At 40.8% G+C, this 17,149-nt stretch overlaps 1 protein-coding gene and 2 pseudogenes across 1 annotated transcript; 1 reads left to right on the top strand and 2 right to left on the bottom strand.

Annotated features, from left to right (window-relative positions):
- The first annotated feature begins 2,734 nt into the window (after positions 1–2,734).
- LOC137996108 (uncharacterized) lies at positions 2,735–3,806 on the top strand (annotated as a pseudogene).
- A 6,839-nt stretch (positions 3,807–10,645) lies between these two features.
- LOC137996107 (uncharacterized) lies at positions 10,646–11,600 on the bottom strand. Its single transcript, XM_068841537.1, has 2 exons — positions 11,400–11,600; positions 10,646–11,221 (listed from the first exon to the last, which is right to left on the bottom strand). Exons 1-2 carry the CDS (start codon positions 11,598–11,600, stop codon positions 10,646–10,648), a joined length of 777 nt encoding a protein of 258 aa, XP_068697638.1.
- Positions 11,601–12,832: 1,232 nt separating this feature from the next.
- LOC137997653 (ATP-binding cassette sub-family C member 4-like) overlaps positions 12,833–17,149 on the bottom strand; it is a 36,805-nt pseudogene continuing 32,488 nt past the window's right edge.

Below are 17,149 nucleotides of genomic sequence, written 5' to 3'. Positions count from 1 at the left end.
TTGAGCGTCAAAGAATATAATTTATTCAGCTTCTATCATTTTTTAATAACAATATCATTTGAAACATTTGTTTGCGTCAGAGAAAAATGCTGACCTTTAGATCCTTGGCGTGTTGCCAAACGAAATGCTTTTTTCTTCTATGGGCGAGAGAAATAGCCAAAGTATGGTACGTTCTACAGTGGAAGTAATGATGTGGAAGGTGACTGAACACTTGTTACTCTTACTGCTGCTGCCCCATTACTGAATTCGTATCTCACTGCTATTTCCTCTGTTAAAATACTGCTGCTTTCATATAAGAAGGCAGGCTGGCCCTGGTACCCTAGACTAACATCCTAGTATCCAGACCAGGTTACCGGGACTGACGAAAAAGGTTTCAAATATGCAAGCATTTTCCTAAAAGAGCGGCCGGAGGTCGATTATGTGTTTTTCTCAGATTTTTTAAATCAATTTGACCCTGTTGTTTAAGATTTAAAACCTTTCAATAATAAAACAATTGAAAATACGAGCCACGGATACCTTCCAATGCGCCATGCCTTTCTGTTAACTTGTGATCGCGTCACTAAATGTTCTGCGCGATAATCAAGCTAAACCCGATTTCCCAAAAAACAGTGGTCAAAATTCGTCTCGCTAAACGGGCCAACTTACTACTTACTAAGAACTGCTATGCTTCTGTTTATTCCGAAAGCTGAGGTAGCTGCTATCGCCGAGTCGGAACTCATTCTCAACCGTGCAGGAATTCCCTTTGGCGGTAATGACGTTATAAAGTTGACCATATGTCCCAAACATCGTGCCAAGTACACTACTATGTACCAAGTGAAGGTAATGAACCAAACAAATGCTGATTATTGTTGAACCAGCTTTGTTCAAAGATACGCCGGATTGAAAGCCAAAAAATACATACATGTATATATTTTTTCTACTAGGCTAACTGTTGTCATCCTAACCACCACGATGTGGAATCCTCAAGACTAAAGAGAATCGCAAGCAAGCTAAAGAAAAACCCTCGTCGCATAAACAAAGAGATGGCGTGTAAAATATACGAGCAGACACGTGTTACTGTTGCAATTGGCTCAGGTAATAATAAGTCAACCCATAGCCTGCAATCAAGCTATCTACTCGAGTCAATAAAAAAGAGAAACTGGAGAAAGGTGCAGAGAATGCTTGTGTGCTTTGTACGTAATCAGGAGACAAAAGGGATACATGTTAAGTCATAATCTTTCAGGTGGTCACTTTGAACTTTTTGAAGTTTAGTAAGAACGAGTCAATTTCTGACAAATAATCTTCTTTTTGCAGTGATCTGCAGAACTTGCAGGGGATCACTTGATCAAGACACAAAGCCCCATGAATTGCCACTTACAGGGTCAACATTCAAATCTGTTCCCACACAATCTCGAGTGAGGAGACAGGAAGCTTGTGATACCCGTGTATCCTTGGATTCGCTCGTTTCAGCAAGAAGCATTTCATCCCAAGAAGAAAACGTCAGTGTCTACTTGCCAGAGGGTGAACTTCAACGCAAACATCTTGCAGTCTTGAATAATGCTCTTACTAGCATTTCAGAGGGCAGTTTCCAACCTTTTTTGCAGTACATTGATTACGATTGGAATGAAACGTCTGAGAAAACAAAGAGTACACAAAGAAAGTAGAGGAAGCTATTACTCTTGTTTTGCGTACGGTCGCACCTTCACAAGAAGGACCTCTGTGGCAATCGGTTATCAACTATCACCTGTCACACGAGAGACCTAAGAATACTTTAGTCCTTGATGCTGGGGTAGAAGCCATAGTAGCCGCGTACAACGAGTCTGAGAATAGATCTACACGGATTCAAATACTTTCACTTATATGTGACAGGTACAGCCAAACAGAACTTCAGGAACTTATCGCTGACATCTCCAGACGACAAATACAAAATGCCAGAAAGCATGCCAGCGAAATAGGTGCTGGTAAAACAAAGGTGCCCGAGAAGCTGTTTCGATGTCGTCTAGACATGGACAAAGTCAGGGAATTCATTCTTTTTATTTCAAGATCCACATTTCTACAAGATGTTGCCTTTGGTACTAAAAAGCTGAAGCTGAACTCTGGAGTAACTCTACCCATACCAGCAGTTGTGCGAACGATGACAACAACCAAAATCATTCATTTGTATCAACAAGAATGCAAACAGGAAGGCAAAGAACCCCTGAACGAGCGCACTTGTTTTAGAATCATGGAATGTTGCAGTACTTCGAGGCAAAAGTCCCTCCAAGGTCTGGACAATACATCGACAGCTGGGATTGAGGCCTTTGAAACACTAGAGACGCTTGCTGAAACGCTAGCAACTAATGGTGCAGGAGCTACTTGGGGAAGAGAAACTGCCCAACGACTAAGAGCAGGAAAGAAATACCTTAAATGTGATTAGAAATGTAACTTGGGTCCCGATGAACATTGTCCTGATCACTGCATCCAGTTTGACTTATCAGATCCTGGCCAAGACCAGTTTTGCAGCCCTTGCAACCATGAGCACGACCTGGTATGTTTACAATGCCAAAGCATTAAAGAAATCCTGAATAGCATTAAAGAGAAAGTGGAGAACAACGACATAAGTTTGACAGAAGAGCAAAGGGAAAGAGCAAGGTGGGAATGGGAACATGCCGTAACAGAAATTGAGGCGTGGAAATGCCATTTGCTTCGAACATTTCAGCAAGATATCGCAAGGCAGGATGCTTTGAATGCTCTGAATAGTGAACCCATTTTAGTCATCAATGACTGGGCCATGAAGCTTCTTCCTATGAAATACAGAGAAACACAGTCAGAGTTTTTTTGGCAAGAGAGGAATGAATTGGCATTTTTCAGCAGTTGTTCATTCATCTGACCACCCCGATTGCAAGCCAACAGAATGCGAATACCAAATCCACGCTTACATAGCTGTATTTGACAGCTGTAAACAGGATTAGTTTTCTGTTTCTTGCATTCTTGAAGAGGTTCTAAGCACCGTCAAAGAAACGCATCCTTCCGTGAAAAGAGCAATACTAAGAAGTGACAATGCAGGATGCTACCACAATTCCGCCCTGTTGTCCACAATACATTCCACCAGTAAGCGTATTGGAATAGAGGTTGTGAGGTACGATTTTTCTGATCCACAGGCGGGCAAAGACCTATGTGACCGACGAATAGCTCCGTGCAAGCAGCGTCTCAGGAATTATGTGGCAGAGAATAACGACATACAGACAGCCCAAGATGTAAAGAATGCACTTGAATCACCCCCCAGCATCACAGGAACTCGAGTAGCAGTGTGCACAGTAGATCCCTCTCAGATGTCTACAAAAGTTGCTTCTAACAAGATTCCAAATATCACAAAGTACAACAACTTCTCCTTTGAGAGAGACATTATCACAGTCTGGCAAGCCTATGGCATTGGGGCAGGTCTAAAGATACCTAATTCAAGCTTTATGTATACACAAGATACTTCAGGGCTGAGGAGTGTGGGTGAATGGTCACAAGAATCCATTATTACAACGCAGACAAGACAGGCAGGGGCTGGAACTAAAGATCCTCTTAACCCGGTCGCCACGTTCCCTTGTATGGAGCCAGCATGCATCCAAACGTTTAGCACGCTACAAGAGGCTGATGATCACATGGATACCGGGCGTCATGTCCTGCTACAAGAGAAAGAATCCGTGTATGACACAATCCGCCGACAGTGGGCGTCAATTGCCACGTCTGTAAAGGGTCAGAGCCAAAAACCTATCTGCCCTGATTACCAATCCGATGCAGCAATTGCTGGTGGTCTTCAAGGAACCCTGGTGAGGCACAACTGGGATGGGCTCTAAAAAAGACAAAAGCCAATGTTAGAATCTCGCCAGCAGTCAAGGAATTCTTAACGAATGTTTTCGATGAGGGCAACAAAGATGGGAAGCAAAAAGCTAACCCAACAGAAATTGCTGAAGAAATTAAAAAGAACTTTAAGAGAAACGAATGGCTCGAGACGCAAACAGTCAAAGGATTTTTCTCTCGACTAGCTGCAAGACAAAGAGGGCAAGAAATCGGCGGTCAACAAGATCACGATCAAGATTTGGCCCTAGAAAGGGAAGTATTCTTGCAAAATTTGGAGCAGCAAGTAAACAGAGAGGTCGGCCTTGGTCACCCGGTCGAATATGAAGACGTTAACCTTTGTCAGCTGTACCATCAGGGTAGATTTGAACAATTTTTGACGAAGCTGAAAATAAGTGACTTAAGGTCGATGTGTAACCAATTTAACGTCGCTTTGAAGGGCCCGCTCTCACGAAAGGCAACTTTTATTCAAGCACTCCAAGAGCTCGTTACTTCATGCAGCTGTCTTTGCGATGATCATTGAGTTGCTGCTGGCATCCAGGGTATGAGACCAAACAAAATATTTAACCTTTATTAAAGAGAGAAGAAGTTAAGTCTGCGAACATAATATGTTGGCTTATATAAGGTACAATAAAGCAATCGAGTTTTCTATTTTATCATCATAGATGCTTAGAAATATTGCAACACTTGGTGTCCCATAACGTACATAAATGACAAACTTCTTTCCTAGAATGCTGAAACCATTGTTATACCTTTAATCCATTGTCATAACAGGTTACCATAGCGACAGTTCAGCTGTTAAAACTGAACACCCTTAATGTTGGCTTTAAGTGCTTGTAACTAAAAAACCAGCTTGGTGACCTTAATTTTCTATTATCGAATTTTGATCAACACGCAAAGATACAACTTTCTGCAAAGTTTAAAGATATTCTATCAAAATGGTACAGTGGCAATTTAAATTTGGAAAATTTAAGGTAGCTCTGACCCCTGTGATGGAATATTTTTAAGCTTTCCAGAAAGTTGTAGCTTAATGTGTTGATCACAATTCGATGATAAACAATGAGGGTCACCTCGTTTTTGAGCACTTAAAGCTAAAATTAAGGGTGTTTTAACAGGTTATACTGTTGCTATGGTAACCCTTTTATGTAAAGAGATTGATCACAACTTGTTCAACAATTGGGCAGTCCTTTGATACAATTTTTATTGCATCAACTGATAAAGAGAGGTAGTATTGTGACGGAACGAATGTTGTTACATTATGGGTTGTGAAATTACCACGTGGTTGTAATAAGATCTCTTGTCTTAGAGAAGTCAGAAAGCAGGAGAGTGAATAAAAGCCGTGCTGTGTTTTGTGAGGAAAATTGTTGTTTCATTCAGCTCTTTACAGTATTAACCCACCAAAGTATAAGTGCTGGGAAGTGCTAGGAACTTTTCCAGCCACCTTAAAATCCAAAATATGGATTAGCCAGGAGTAATTTTATAACTCGCGGCGAAATTTTCCCTTAAACTAGTCGTAAACTAGTAGACAATTTTCAGAGCCTAAAAAGGTAGCCAGACTAGGGAAAAAACTGATTTAGCAGTGATTTTTGAGTCAAAATTATGTTTATGCAAATGGGGTCATTTTGCAAAAGTGTTGCGTAATAATGGTGGCGGGAAAGCAGCAAAGCTTACTGACCCAAATTTTTCTATCCTGTTTTGGATTGAAGATGCCCTTAGGTAACTTATGACGTGTGTCTTCTTTCTTAATAGGATTACAGGTAAAAATTATGATTTCTTGAATTTGGCCTATTTTTCGTATTTTCAGGGGGGTCGAAATTTGCATATATTCAGTGCCATGCCTATCTGATCCCAATAATAATATACCCCAAAGCCATGAACGATATAAAAGTATGTTCTTAGTAGAAACATCCTAGACTATTAGATTTTCTTTGAACTTTCTGCTTTTATCGTAATGGGACTTGGAAGTCAACTCTCACATGGGTGTTTTTTTGTACTCTGAGACTCCAAAATGGGACCCCCCTAAAAAATTGAAAGGAAGAAAGAGTAAAGACAAATAAAACCGGATTTAGAAATAACTCATCAAGGTCAATGCCATCACCAAGTTTCATTGAATTTGGCTAACCCCCATTTCCAGGGTCTGACACGCTTTCTCTGTCAGGACCTCTTAAGTATGAAGTCTTCCGTAAGAGTTTGAGTACACAGAAAATCCAGCGAGTGGAAAGAATCCAATGAATCCAGAAAGTCAAGCGTTTTTGTCTCTAGCCCTTGGAACTTGGAGTTCGAAGTTAATCAAGATCAACATCCGAATGGCCATGAAACACAGTAAGCCTGCTTTACGAACTGCTTAACTTAATCTTTAACGTAAGCAATTGTAACAGTGTATTACTAATTAAATAATAGTGGAAAAGGGTAACTGCTCGTTGTCAAACTTTTGTTGCGTGCCTTATATCGTACTGGAGAGCTCCTTTCATTTGTGCTTTGTTCGCGGACATCTCTTGTTTATTCTAGCACGTACTGCCGCAGTAGTCTGAAGACGAGCAGCTTAGTGAGGTAATATCCAAAGAACCTGTGGTCTTGCGAAGATCGGTATTTGAAACACGAGAAGTGTGGCAGATTAAGTCGACAAAAGTGACTCGACCACCGCTGGAAACTGAAAAGCTGAAGTTTCGAACGTTAGTCCTTTATCAGAAAGAAAATTTGTACTGACGAAGGGCCTACGGTCGAAAAGTCGACTTTTAAATTCTCATACGATGGTCACATTACTTTCATCATCTCAACTGATACTTGCAAATTTTCGTAGTTTGCATAAAAACAGCATGATATATTTCATTTACTAGCCTACATAGGGAGCGCTAAAGTAGGAGGAAATGGCGCGCACGTGCACTAGCAAAAAACACTTGGTGCGGGAAAAGAGGAGCAGGCAATGGAGAGAGCTGCCATTGAGCAGCCTAACTGTCCCTCAAAGTCCTGGTCAATAAGACCAGTCATTAGCTCTCCTCCGTTCGTTCACTAGCACATACCTGTCACGTATACACTGTTGTTTTCTATCTCTAGCTATAGAGATTAATTGTCAACCAATAAATTTCAGTATGAGGCCGGGGTCGCATTGGAGACTATTTTGCAAAAACTTGTTTACTCAAGGAACCAAAATCTGTCATTTGCGCGTTTTCAAAAATTTCCAAATCGGGAAAAAAAACAAAAACAAAAACATTACGACGCCGGTGTGCTTGGGTGGGGCTAGGCAATTTTTACCAGTTCTCATCGATAACTTTAAAGAAATTTGTGTCGCAACCGGGGCTGACGCGGACAGGGGACTAAAAGAAATTTCCAAGATATTTTGACCTATTTTGCTTGAGCATCATATATTTTTATAGTTTGTAAATTTTTAGTGATTGCATACAGTACTTTTTAAATACAATACCCACCTTTTTGTTTACGTTTTATAGAAGTTTTTGTTGCAACTTTGATCCGTTGGTAACTTCTGTCGCGACAGTCTGTCTACCGATTTTTTGTCATTTCCTTCCGCGAAACTGGGTCGAACTCACTCTCTATTCTACCTGCCTATATCTTTGTTTCTGACCATTCTTCTCTCATGCTCGACATGGTTGGGGAGGAAGGGGGGGGGGGGGGGGGGGTACCCAGTTTTGACACGACTTGGTTTATTAGCAACTCCATTGCATCGGAATATCCACTTTCCTTTTTATTGGGGTCGCGTAATGACCTCAGGAGAGGTCTGTGCAGGGATTTGTGCGCCCCTGCCCCTTTGTGAGCACCGGGTTTGCTACTGGCCCGGTAGCCTAGCACCCGTAAGGGCCCCTACCAAGGGTTACGTCGGGTTAAAGTTCCTTTTTTGAACACTTCACGACTATTTTTCAACATTACTAAGTTTTGGGCCGTTCGAGACAGATTTCACCTATTTCAATGCTTTAATTTCATTGTCACATTAGAAATTAATATTTTCTCCTGGATCAACAACACTCATTATATTCAAAGTTACACCGGAGGAGTTATTTCTCTTCTTGCGATTTAATTCAAATTTGTATATAGAATTTTGCTATCATGAATCCTACACGACTACCAAGCATAACAGAGCGAAGGCACGCTTTATTCCACCTACTTAATGAAGATGTATTTTATCCAGTTCAAGTCTAACCCAAGGATATTTTAACAACTTTCTGGAAGAAACCCATCGCAGACAACAACACTTTCAAACTAATGCTATTTTTTTATAGGCAATGAATGTTCCCCTGATATCATTTCAGAATGAATCTACTCTGGGCACTGGGCAAGCCCAAAGAAACTAGACAAAAGAAAACGTCAAGTTACCTTCATCTGCAACAACATGACCTCCAAAGGACACATCTGGTTCTATTTTGACATTCATCACAGAATGGCTATATCTAAATGGACAAAAAAGAACAAAAAATCCGAATGAATCTAATCAAGTTTCCCCATCTTTTAAAGAATGTTTATACCAGTAAGTTTTAACTTTTCCTATTTTGGATAAACATATTTGTATTTCAAAGAAAACGAAAAATCAATAGTTTCTTAGTAACTATTTTCTGCTAGAAAAAACCTTTTTTTAGATAAATCCGTTTCACACACACAAAAAAAATTGCATTCTGAATTTTTTCAGTTTTTTATTTTCCTTGATTTTTCTTCCTTTATTATTCATTTATTTATTTTGTTTATTGTATACCAGCCTGGTTTTGGCATTAAAGTTTTTGTTTTCACACAGTTTATTGTTTGCCTACCCCGCTTTGAGATTGAGAGTTCACTTTGTGAATTTCTCTTGCTCATTTAACAGACTAGGCCGGCACTAATTTTTGACTATGATATTCCCTCAACTAACCATCCACACACACAATATTGCCTCCACGTACCCACTTTACTAGAGATTATTATTTCAGTTGGTGGAGAGGAACCCCTTCTTGCAAGGGGATTCTCTCTGTAGCACCATTGTCATGCCACAAAGGTTGCTAGTTTACTACAGTTTTTGTTTTTGTTTTTAAATTTAACTTGAACGTTCAACTATCCAGTTGGATAACCTGGGGATTGTTGATATACAAAGGCTCCATGAGGTTGTGAAGGACCAGACACTGGAGGAAACTGCCCCTGCATTGCTTGGGGGTGGTCGGTACTGGGCTGGACCACCCATGGGAAGTGCATGAAAAATCGACCTAACAGCAAGAAGACATTGTTATTCTTTGGCGAGGAGGAGAAAAACAGGATATAGCGACCCAGCATGACACTCTGTACAGTACATGGAATAAAAATAAATGTATATATTTAGGGAGTCAGGATGGCTTAGTGGTTATCAACCATGCCTTCCACCTCTGCGACCCGGGTTCAACTATCGGCCCCGGGATCGTATGTGGCTTGAGTTTCAGTCTATCTCAACCTGACTCCGAGGGTTTTTCTCCGGGTACTCCGGTTTCCCTCCCTCAGCAAAATCGACTCACAGCCTATTCCATCAGGCTGTGCTGCTGTGCTCCGAGGTCATCCATGGGTCGTGTTCAGGGGCCAAGCGCCTAGTCGGCAGCACAACTCCTTCGGTCCGATCTCGTTGACCCGCGCCCTTAGCAATTCAGTCTCCTACTGCGAGAAAGGGTGTTTAGCAGGTCACGTATTATTATTTCGTGCGGGTTATAGACGAAAAGGTAGAAGCAATCCTTGCACTTAATTAGACAATCGCTTAAATTGTCCAGTATAGTACGAGGATTGGTTTGGCTACATGTATATCCCGCACTTCAAATCTATACATACCCAACTGAGCTTATAGAAAATGCCAACAAAAAATTCCAAAAATCTCTTAGCAATGGTTCTACCACCTCTCGTGATGTTCAAGATAGCTCGACCAGAATAGTGTTGCCATTTATCGACCAAAAATCTGCTGATTCTGTTAAACACCAACTTTGCCATCTCAATAAGAAATTAACTGCGGATTTGCAACCAGTCTTCACTAGCCAAAAACTGGAAAATGTTCTCAAGATCCAAGAACAAAAACCGCCTTTAATCAACCAACAACTTGTTGTATGTCCATAATGTTCGCTTAGTAAAATATATTCTATATACAAGGATAAAGTTAAAACGTTTTCGGCTGCTTGCCATCATCAGGGTTAAAATGGGTGACCGTCCGCGCGTACATTTATATCTTATGTAATTCGCAAAGGGCAAAGTTTGGAGACATAAGAAATGACTTGTTTGTTCAAACTGGGGCGGAATTGTTGGATCATTAGCCCCCTCGACGATCCTACGCTTGTGAAAAGTCTGTGCCGAGGAGAGAACACGCCAAGTGAAAGCAAGTGATGGGTTTTCCCGCAGGTGTTTTGCAGGTTCAGAAGTGTGAGCAGGATTTGAATGCTCCGCAATTCGTACTGCTAGGTTTCGTACAGTCTCGCCAATGTTATGAACGCCACAAGAACAATCACCTTTGTAAACAACTTTGGATCTGTGAGTGTTTTTGTCTTTGTTGTTAAAGAGGGTTTTGATTTGCCTTGTTTGCCACAGGATTATAAAAATAAAATTGAAATTAGTGAACTTGTTGAGTTTTTCAATAAACGTCTCACTGAGTTTTTCGTTTTTACCGCAAAAAGGGAGCTTGATGAAAACTTTCTTTCGTTCTTCGAAGAGAAAATTCGGAATGATGTTGTCATCTTGGGGCGAGTCGTTTAGAAAGTTGTTGATTGTATGCGAAATAAAACGTTTCGGATAACCTTCATTGATGAAAGAAGTTTTTAGAGCTTTTATGTCCTTGTCAAAATCGGTAGAGATGCGTTTGGCTCTGTGGAGTGCGCTAGTGATGCAATTCCTTTTCCAACTTGGTAGGGACCTCAGATTACCAATATGTTGGTAGTTTCCCCGGTTTCTTGAAGACGCTGCAATTGAACTTGTTGGTATAACTAAAGGCAGTATCGAGAAAATGGTCGGGGTTTTCTTCGACAGTGAAAACAATGTTAGGGTGGTAGCGATTTAGTCTTTCGAATAGAGCATCAGGCTCGTTCTTTTTCTTCTTAGAGAAACAATCATCAACATACCGATCATAAAATGGCGGGTCTAAAGGTCGGATTACGTCAGCTTCTAATTTAGCCATGAAAATGTTTGCAAGGACTGGAGATAGTGGGTTGCCCATGCCGCATCCATCGATTTGTTTATATAGCTTGCCATTAAAACTGAAAACTGTGTTCTTGGTGACATTGCAGAGCAGGCGTCTGAAGAGTAACTTTGAGCTGAGTTGTGGTAGCTTGTTGTAGGTGTAAATTTCATGAATGATGTGGTCAATGGTTTCACCAAGCGGAACTTCAGTAAAGAGAGAGGACACATCATATGAGACCAATACTTCATCATCATCATCAACAGTTCTGTTACTTAGACGCTCAGCGAAATCGGTGGTACTTTTGATGCTGTATCCATTCTCAGAGAGAGGAAATAGGTAAGAGGCTAGGAACTTCGGTTTCGTAATAAAAGGTTCCACAAGTGCTGACAATCGGTCGGAGTTTCAGATTATCCTTCGTTATTTGCTCATAGTTCTTGAATTTGTGGGTTTTGGCAGTCCCATATAGGAAAGCCGGCTGGTTTGATGTCGGTTTGACCTTATTCAGTGGCAGAGATGACTTGAAGTTTCGGGTCAGAAAATCTTGAAAATATTTGAGGTCTTTTAGTGTGTTGTCCTCAGTCACCATGTATTTCCCGTTAGTGATGCCTTCTTCGATCATAGTTTCAAGTTTGTTGACGTAGTCGGCGCGTTGCATAATGACGACAGATGAATCTTTATCGCCAGAGAGGACCACCATGTCGTTATCTGATGCTAGTTTATGTAAGACTTTGTAAGTGTAGTCAGAAGTGCTGAAAATGTTTGGGTGGAAGAGGTCAGAATGAACACGGAGGAAATGTTTGAAATCTTCATGTTGGCAAACAGGAATGCTTGAGCTAACTTGGTTAAGGAGAAGTTCAAACTCCGACAGGAGGTTAAGTTTCACGTGCCGATTCTTGTCGATGAAACTGTGGTTAAGTCCATAACGTAAATAATGTAAGGTAGCATCAGCGATAACTTGGCCCGAGAGGTTAATAATAGGTACTGAAAAGTGCTTCGGCTCATGTTTACTTTTCAGAAGTTTTGAAAGCTTTTTGTTCTGGGTACAAAGAGAATCAAAACGCTCCTGACGAAGGGATTTAGATACCAAGCGATGTATGAGTTTAAAGGGTCCTGTTCCGTGTTTGGATACAACAGCTGTCCGCAAGATCGAGAGGTCAGCATTGACACGGCGAAGTTTGAGGGTATGTTCTTGGAGGTGTCGCTTTAAGGATGCTCTTCACGGAGGCGTAACGATGATCCTCCGATGCGAAATTTCCATTCACCATGGCAAAGGTTGGTGTGCAGCGGTTCCACAGTGCTTTCTGAACAAATCCAATACTAGCAGCGGTCCTTTGAAGTTTAGATTCCAGGTACTTCAATTTTTGATATGAAAAAGCGATGCCTTGGGGTAAAATGATGTCCATAATGTTCGCTTAGTAAAATATATTTTATATACAAGGCTAAAAGTTAAAAAATTAAAATATTCAAACCAAACGTTTCCGGCTGCTTACCATCATCAGGGTTAAAATGGGTGACCGTCCGCGCGTACATTTATATCTTATGTAATTCCCAAAGGGAAAAGTTTGGAGACGTAAGAAATGACTTCCCCTTGGGAATTACATAAGATATAAATGTACGCGCGGACGGTCACCCATTTTAACCCTGATGATGGCAAACAGTCGAAAACGTTTGGTTTGAATATTTTAATTTTTTAACTTTTAGCCTTGTATATAGAATATAACTTGTTGTATATTAATATAAATGTGGTTCCAGCGTTTTTGTTTGAGGCCGGACGTTTCGTCCGGTGGTTTCCCATTCTACGTCCGGTACTTTGATGCCAATATTCGAGGGGTTTGCTTCACTTTTTATTGTTATCTTTTTTTACTTACTTTTTAAGGAGAATTTGATTGAACTATAGACTGGGGAACTGAATCTTGGGGGTGCAGAAACACTGGTAACAGCCTTTCTGAGTGTTTTATTTTAAAAATTTCCGGTGGGAGTATGCCCTTACACACCTCAAGGTAGCTCGCACCTTGCGGCGCCACATCCGGTGCTTTCAAAAATATGTCCGCTATTTTACAAAACTGTCGAAAACCCTGTGGTTCGTGCGATGCGGACTATGTTGGTTACACTGCGCGCCACCTTCACCAGCGTAAAAAAGAACATCAATATTCTGCGATTGGCGAACATCGATGGGAAGAACATGGTTTACAATACAAAATCCCGGATCAAAGCTTCACTATTCTGAAAAAAATGCAAAACAAAGTTTGACTCTCTCATATATGAGATGATGTTCATCAAAGAAAAATCTCCATCACTCAACACACAAACTGACTCGGTTAAAGCAAAACTATTTACGTGATCTTCATTGATCCGTATAGTAAAACAATCGTGACTGTCACTTAAGAGTCACCGAACCATTTCTTGATTTAATTTATTCAACAATTTTTGTGCTTATATGCGGCTTATAATTTATTCTTTCACTTGACAATGAAATCTCGACGATGTCGACCCGTGTGCTAGCCTTGTATCGTCTATCTTTTTGATTAAAATAATAATAATAATAATAATAATAATAATAATAATAATAATAATAATAATAATGATAATAATAACAATAAGAAGAAGAAGAAGAAGATAACGATAACGATAATGATAATGATGTATGCTGTAAACTAGCATGATACTGGTCACATTGGCTCATATGGAGGGGTGGACGTACGGACGGACGGTCGATGACGTCATAGCTATAAAACCAAGATTTCTCGCATCGCTGGATTACCATTTTTACTTAACAATGGTGCTCCGCGCGTGCGCGTCTTCGGCGCGCGCGGAGCACCGATACTAATGTATAAGGGGTGGTATTTTTTACAGGACACAAGTTATTGATTTACCAATACAAAAAGTATTCTAAATATTCAAAAAAGCCAATCTTAGGCCTAATTAGGCTTTTGTGCATGCATAGGATACTTTCTGTATTGGTAAAACAATGACCTGTGACCTGCGGCCTGTGACCTTTAAAAAAATGAAGACTCTCTCCGATGAATTGAAGAAACATTTTTCGGAGCCTAATTTTAATTAAGCCTAGAGGAAAATTAAGGTCAGGTTAAAATTAGTTTTGGTTATTACTACATGGATATCAACTGATTTATTACATAAAAGCAAATAATGAAAAGAACTGTGTTGGGTTGAGTATGTTCGTCATTGTGGTGTAGTGGTGGAAACACAGGACCTTACCTCTGGAGGATCCGAGTTCGATTACCGGCAGCTGCATAGTAAAATTCTTTGTTCCATTACTATGTTGTAATTTTGAGACTGCATGGATAAGTGTATGAATGAAGAGAGCGACGAGATGATACGAAACATTACTAAGAAGACGTGTTGAGATGCATAGGGCAGAGCTTGAAAGTATAGGTGTTTTCAATCCTTCTGGGGGGTTGATAGCCGCTTTAAATTAGGTAGAGTGCACATTTTAACCAAGGTAAAACGAGGATGACCAATTTAACCTCGATAAAAATGGATTCAACCTGAGACGTGCTTTGACCGCCAACATCTATACCACACCTTCACAAAAAACGACAATTTCTGAGCCTTTCAGGCAACGGGTTCACTCATAATTAAATCTTCTTGATGAGTCATGTAGCAGCTCTTGTAAAGTATAATGTGACTGGCTCGAGACCCAAGCTAAAAACAAAAGACCACACAACTGAGACAATGATTTAGCTTTCGGGCGCTTTCCATTTGACAGGACTGATCGGACAGACCAAGCATTTGAAAGGGCTAACTCTACAACGCCTTCAAATTAACTCTCTTCAAGGCCGATACATACTCTCCCAGACGAATGCGAGAGATTATCATGCAAATTTGCAAATTGTTGCATTTTGTTTGCAAAATGACAGCTCTGGTGGGCCAGTTCTGACAAAAGGAAAACTCCCTAAAAACAAAAGTAGCTGCTTACAGTACCAAACAATAGTAGGTTACGAAAGGTGCTTCATTACTGTTTGTAATGGGGTTGAAGGAGTTGACAGTCACAAATGTCGGTTTAAATTAAAAGCTATTAAATTTATGTTTTGTCCCATGCCCTCTTTGCCTTTCTAGCATTTCGCGTGTGTTTTTAAACAGTATAAATAAACACTTTATCTATTTAGAAAGAGTTTGATATACAGGAGCTGAGTCATTCTTCATGTCCGTCATTGTTAGTCTTTCCCTTTGTGTCTGGCTTCTGATCATTACAGCAAACAGTCCACCTTTTCTTATCAACTCTTCAGGTTTGTCGAACTCCACCACTCGTCCACCGTCAAGCACCAGCACCCTGTCATAGTCCATGATGGTGTTCAGCCGATGAGCAATGGTCAGCACCGTCGAATCCTTAAATTTGTCACGAATGACTCCTTGGATCAGGCGATCAGTCTTGAAATCCACATTAGCGGTGGCTTCATCCATGATGATGATCTTGCTCTTCTGCACCAGTGCACGAGCCAAGCACACCAGCTGCCTCTCACCAACGCTCAAGTTTGTTCCAGATTCTTTCAGTTTGAATTCGAGCTGTCCTGGGAGATCCTGAACAAGCATCTTCAACTGCACTTCCTCCAGAGCGGTCCAAACGTCTTGATCCGAATATTTTGAGAATGGATCTATGTTCCTTTTTAAGGTACCTCCAAAAAGTACCGGATCCTGGGTTATAACAGCCATGGACCTTCTAGCCTCTTGGAGACTGATAGATCCAATATCCACGCTGTCGATAATCACCTAAAATGTAAGCCAATCAAAGTTTCTTAATTAAGTATTCTATTGTCCCTATAAAGCTAAGCGGCTTTCGCGCCGCAATTGTAGATTTACTAGATTATAGATGATAGGAGGTCCTAAATTCTCAACATTTGCTAAGAAGCTCTTTGGAAGGGGCAGGGAGACTTGTGTATCTAACCGAGAGAGACTGTGCTTTTTGAACAGCGTTTCATTTAGTTGCCTGGTTTTGCGACTGACTAATGTTGGATCAATGATAATAAACTTTATTTAGTGTCAACTGTTTTTAGCGCTGGGTACTAATCGAGGACACCATACAGAAATCAAATCAAATCGTAGGTTATCTTTTGAGGAGAGGCCGGAAAACAACCGTCAACACACATGTGACGCCAAGTCTAGGAATGGAACCCGGGCTGCGAGCTCATTGGCGAGTATTCTCACCACTGCGCCATCCCTGATCCGTTTCAATGACCATGGTTCGGGTATAATAGTGCTTGCGCACAATCAGTGTTATTAACATTTTGCAGTCCTACAATTGTAGCTTTACAAATTAGGATATAACGACGGCTATGAGCCCAAACTGATTGTATAAGGAGTTACGTCTCTGAAAGCTGTTTAAAACCATTAAATATCACTCTTCTTGACCATTAACGCACCTTTCCCAGAGGATCTGGCATGCGAAACAACGCCGATACCAGAGACGACTTTCCAGCACCTGTGCGACCCACAACTCCCACCTTCTCCTTAGAAGAGACACGAAAGTTGATATCCTTTAAGACGCGAGGTCCTCCTTCAAAGTAAACCAAAGAAAGATCTTCTATGGTTAGGGTTCCTACCTTGGGCCAGGACTCTGGTGGACGGTCCTCAGCGCTGTAGCCGGGCTCGGAATTGATTTTAGTATACGATATTACTCGTTCGACTGACGTCATGAAGTTTTCTACCTCTGATGCTGATCGAACACCATATTGAGTCACATCCAGTGTTTGCAGTGCGTACGTCAGAGCGAGTCCGGCCAAGGCTAAGAAAAAAAAAACAAAAACAATAAGGAACTGCTACTGGGATAAAATCACTAACTAATCATTACACGTCATGTCCAGTAATAACCGTGACGCCATATTTGGCTTTTTGCTTTCGTTTCCAGGTTTTCTCAGTTATGTTTCTTTATGGATGTACCTCAGATCATACCATCCCCCTGCTCAAACTGATCTCAAATGCAGTCTGTGCGAGAGACAAGAGGCCTACTCGAAATAAGGAAATAGGCAGTGAAGTAACAGAGTTCAGAGTTCGTGTCAACCTCCTCTTCGAAATGAGTGTAATTGCGAAGTTTTTGTGATGGTAATTAGTTGTACTTTACATAGGAATGAAAACTAATTTTCATGAGAAAACTTCGCACTTAAAATCTCTTTGAAGAGAAGGCAGACATGAACTCGGAACTGACCTATTCTAAGCGCTCTCTTTAGTTGGAGTTTCCTACGATAGGACATCCCTCCAAAACGTTTGATGTAGAAAAAGACGGCTTAAAAG

Source organism: Montipora foliosa, chromosome 3, assembly GCF_036669935.1.
Source record: "Montipora foliosa isolate CH-2021 chromosome 3, ASM3666993v2, whole genome shotgun sequence".
Lineage (NCBI taxonomy): Eukaryota > Metazoa > Cnidaria > Anthozoa > Scleractinia > Acroporidae > Montipora > Montipora foliosa.
Note: the sequence above shows the minus strand (reverse complement) of the source record. Positions and strands in the feature narration are given on the sequence as shown.